The sequence below is a fragment of the Vicia villosa genome, unplaced genomic scaffold, assembly GCF_029867415.1.
Source record: "Vicia villosa cultivar HV-30 ecotype Madison, WI unplaced genomic scaffold, Vvil1.0 ctg.000493F_1_1, whole genome shotgun sequence".
Classification (NCBI taxonomy): domain Eukaryota; kingdom Viridiplantae; phylum Streptophyta; class Magnoliopsida; order Fabales; family Fabaceae; genus Vicia; species Vicia villosa.
The window spans coordinates 380,550-383,928 of record NW_026705238.1 but is presented as its reverse complement, the minus strand read 5'-3'; the positions used below and the strand labels follow the sequence as shown (position 1 = coordinate 383,928).

Here is a 3,379-nt window from a genome sequence, read left to right as displayed (position 1 = left end):
GGACTTAATATGGATGAGTAATGACTCAGTCAGAATTTTTTTCTGCTTTAAAATAAGCTTGTAACTTAATTAACAGAAAGTATATTTTCAAACCCCTATTTTTACTTCCAAATATAAAAAGACAAACCCGTCTCAAAACCAATGGCATAGTAAAAAAACAGTGGTAATCCTTTTAATATAGTATAATCAGAATAATTTGGAAAAAGTTGATGTATAAAGTTAAAAATTAAGACTGAATACATTAATTTTTCAAATATATTTTTGTTTATATTTTATTCTAAATGGAATAAAAAGACATTGGTTAATTCTTTAAAGGTATGTTTGAATACAATAAAGACACCGAAATAGAAATCGAAAATTCTATTCCATTATTGAAAAAATTTATAACAAAATAAGACAAGTTCTTCTTCCTCCCAACTCTTATAAATCAAACATATACAACTTTTCTAATTTTATGATCAAATATTATGTGTTCTGTTGTTTAATTTCTCTTCATTTCAATCCTCTCAAAAATAGGGGTTGTCTGTTTAGGCTCATTCCAGATAAGCTCCATTTAACACTAATTAATTTTAAAAAAAAAAAACAGTGGCTATAATTTTTATATGCTTAGTTGTAAATTCTATTTGAATCATTTTTAAACATTAATGGAAATTAGTAAAATTTTATGGATAGTATTTTTTAAAAATTTTAACTTTAACTTTTAAAATCTATTGAACCAGCTATTAGTTTAGACTATACCACCCACAATTCTGATATGGTAAAATTAAAATCCATTGGATATGCTATAAGTTTCCACTATATATACCAGTCTTTCTATCTCCTATTAATTCACAAACATATAGTTCTCAGAAACTAATATTTGAAAAAAATGGATTCCACGCCTAATCATACCCAAAAACCACATGCTGTATTCATACCATTTCCAGCACAGGGTCATGTGAATCCTTCAATGCAACTAGCCAAACTCTTTCGTTGCAATGGTTTTCACATAACCTTTGTGAACAACGAGTTTAATCACAAACGTTTGATTAAATCTCTGGGAGAAGAGTTTGTGAAAGATCTCCCAGATTTTCAATTTGAGACCATACCTGATGGTTTACCAGAATCGGATAAGGATGCAACACAAGATATTCCAACATTGTGTGATGCAACTAGGAAAAACTGTTATGGTCCATTCAAAGAGCTTGTGATGAAGCTCAACACTTCATCACCTCATCCAGTTAGTTGCATAGTTGCTGATGGCACTCATGGCTTTGCTGGAAGAGTGGCTAGAGAATTGGGCATTCAAGAGTTACAGTTATGGACAGCTTCTGCATGTGGCTTTGTTGGATATTTGCAATTTGAGGAACTTGTCAAAAGAGGAATTCTGCCATTCAAAGGTAAATTGTATGACTCTCTGTTTGATTTTTAAACAAGCTCTAAAATAGAAAAACACTATAAATTATTCTGATATATGGCTGTGTGAGAAAATGATGTTTGGATATTCTTATCTTTCACCTTCATCATCAAGTCATCCTTATGCGATTATTTTCAAGTGTAGGGTATACACTTTATGATTAAAAAAAAAAAAGCAAAATACAAAATTTTCTTTAATTAAATTTTTCCTTGATTTATATAAGATAAAGATAGCTATTAATAAAAATGATATCATTTTAAATCTATATAGTGAAATTCGAGTGACCTACTTTTGTCAAATTGTTTAGATGAAAATTTTATTGTCGATGGCACCTTGGAGACAAGTCTAGATTGGATCTCCGGAATGAAAGATATCAGATTGAAAGACCTTCCAAGTTTTATAAGAGTCACTGATCTAAATGATACAATGTTTGACTTTCTGGGTTCTGAAGCACAAAATTGTTTGAGGTCATCAAAAGTCATCATTAACACATTTGAAGAATTGGAAGATGAAGCTTTCCAGACTCTTAGGGCCAAGAACCCAAACATATATAGCATTGGACCGATTTCCCTGCTTGGTAGGAATTTTCCTGAACAAGAGAATGGTTTTAAAGCAAATGGTTCAAGTTTCTGGAAAAATGATCCAGAATGTATAGAATGGTTGAATAAATGGGAAGCTTGCTCAGTACTTTATATTAATTATGGAAGTATAACTGTAATGACTGATCATCACTTAAGAGAGTTTGCTTGGGGGATAGCAAATAGCAAGTTACCATTTTTATGGATAATGAGATCAGATGTGGTAATTGGTGGAACTACCACTTTGCCACAGGAGTTTCTAGATGAAGTTAAAGATAGAGGGTTCATAACTAGTTGGTGCTTTCAAGACCAAGTTCTTGCTCATCCATCAGTTGGGGGATTCCTAACTCATTGTGGTTGGAATTCAACACTTGAAACTATTTCTTATGGTGTGCCTACTATTTGTTGGCCTTTCTTTGCAGAACAACAAACAAATTGTAGGTATTTATGCAACAATTGGAAAATAGGAATGGAAATTAACCATGATGTTAAAAGGGTGGAAATAACAAAACTTGTATTGGAAATGATGGAAGGAGAAGAAGGAAAAGAGATGAGACAAAAGAGCTTAGAGTGGAAGAAGAAAGCTACAACTGCTACAAATTTGGGAGGATCATCATACAATAATTTTCAAAAGTTAATCAAGGAGGTTCTTCATCACAATGATATTTGAGTCCTATTATAATCAGTTCTTCATTACAATGACCAAGCAGGAGCATCCTACAATAATTTCCATTAGTCGGTAGATGAGGTTCTTTATCATAATAGAATGCATAATTTCCATTTTCTTATTTTTCAATAAATGTCATGTAGACTATTCTTATTTTAGTATTATCTTGCATTAGTGTTGGGAGGTAGTGCCTTTTTACCTTTAGAATATTTTAGTTATGCCATAGAAGCAAAAATAAATGTGTGGTTCATGTATTGAGAAATTTTATTGGACAAGGATTCATCAATGATTTATCTAGTGATTGTTATGTTGTACTGTGTCATGTAATCTATAATTAGAGATAAATACTACTAAGAAAAAGATATTTAACAGTGGTTGAAAAAGATATATAATCACGCAGGTCCTGACATCAGGGGTGGTCCTGAGCACGGGCTCGCAGGGCGGTAGCCCATGGCATCATAATTTTAGGGGCATCAAATATATATATATATATATATATATATATATATATATATATATATATATATATATATATATTAAAAGAGAATTTTCTATTATGAAAGTACTTGTTAGAATTTTGTTGTTGTTGAAAAATACAAACCAACAAAATTATAGGGGCACTACAACTACAAAGTCAAAATTAATAAGTAAATGTAATTTTCCTTAAATAAAATATAGAGTACAATAAAATCAATTAGTTACTCTAAAATAAAAATAATTAATAATACATTTATAATT

The 3,379-nt window shown here is 30.6% G+C and overlaps 1 protein-coding gene across 1 annotated transcript; it reads left to right on the top strand.

The window, feature by feature from the left end:
* Positions 1-805: 805 nt before the first annotated feature.
* On the top strand, positions 806-2,948 carry LOC131628958 (linamarin synthase 1-like). Its single transcript, XM_058899767.1, has 2 exons — positions 806-1,379; positions 1,704-2,948. Exons 1-2 carry the CDS (start codon positions 869-871, stop codon positions 2,642-2,644), a joined length of 1,452 nt encoding a protein of 483 aa, XP_058755750.1. The 5' UTR covers positions 806-868; the 3' UTR covers positions 2,645-2,948.
* Positions 2,949-3,379: the final 431 nt, after the last annotated feature.

Bases quoted from the DNA above. Each gene is read 5' to 3' on its own strand.
- LOC131628958 (XM_058899767.1), top strand. From the start codon at position 869: ATGGATTCCACGCCTAATCATACCCAAAAACCACATGCTGTATTCATA. The intron at 1,380-1,703 runs GTAAATTGTATG...CAAATTGTTTAG, and splicing joins AGGAATTCTGCCATTCAAAG to ATGAAAATTTTATTGTCGAT.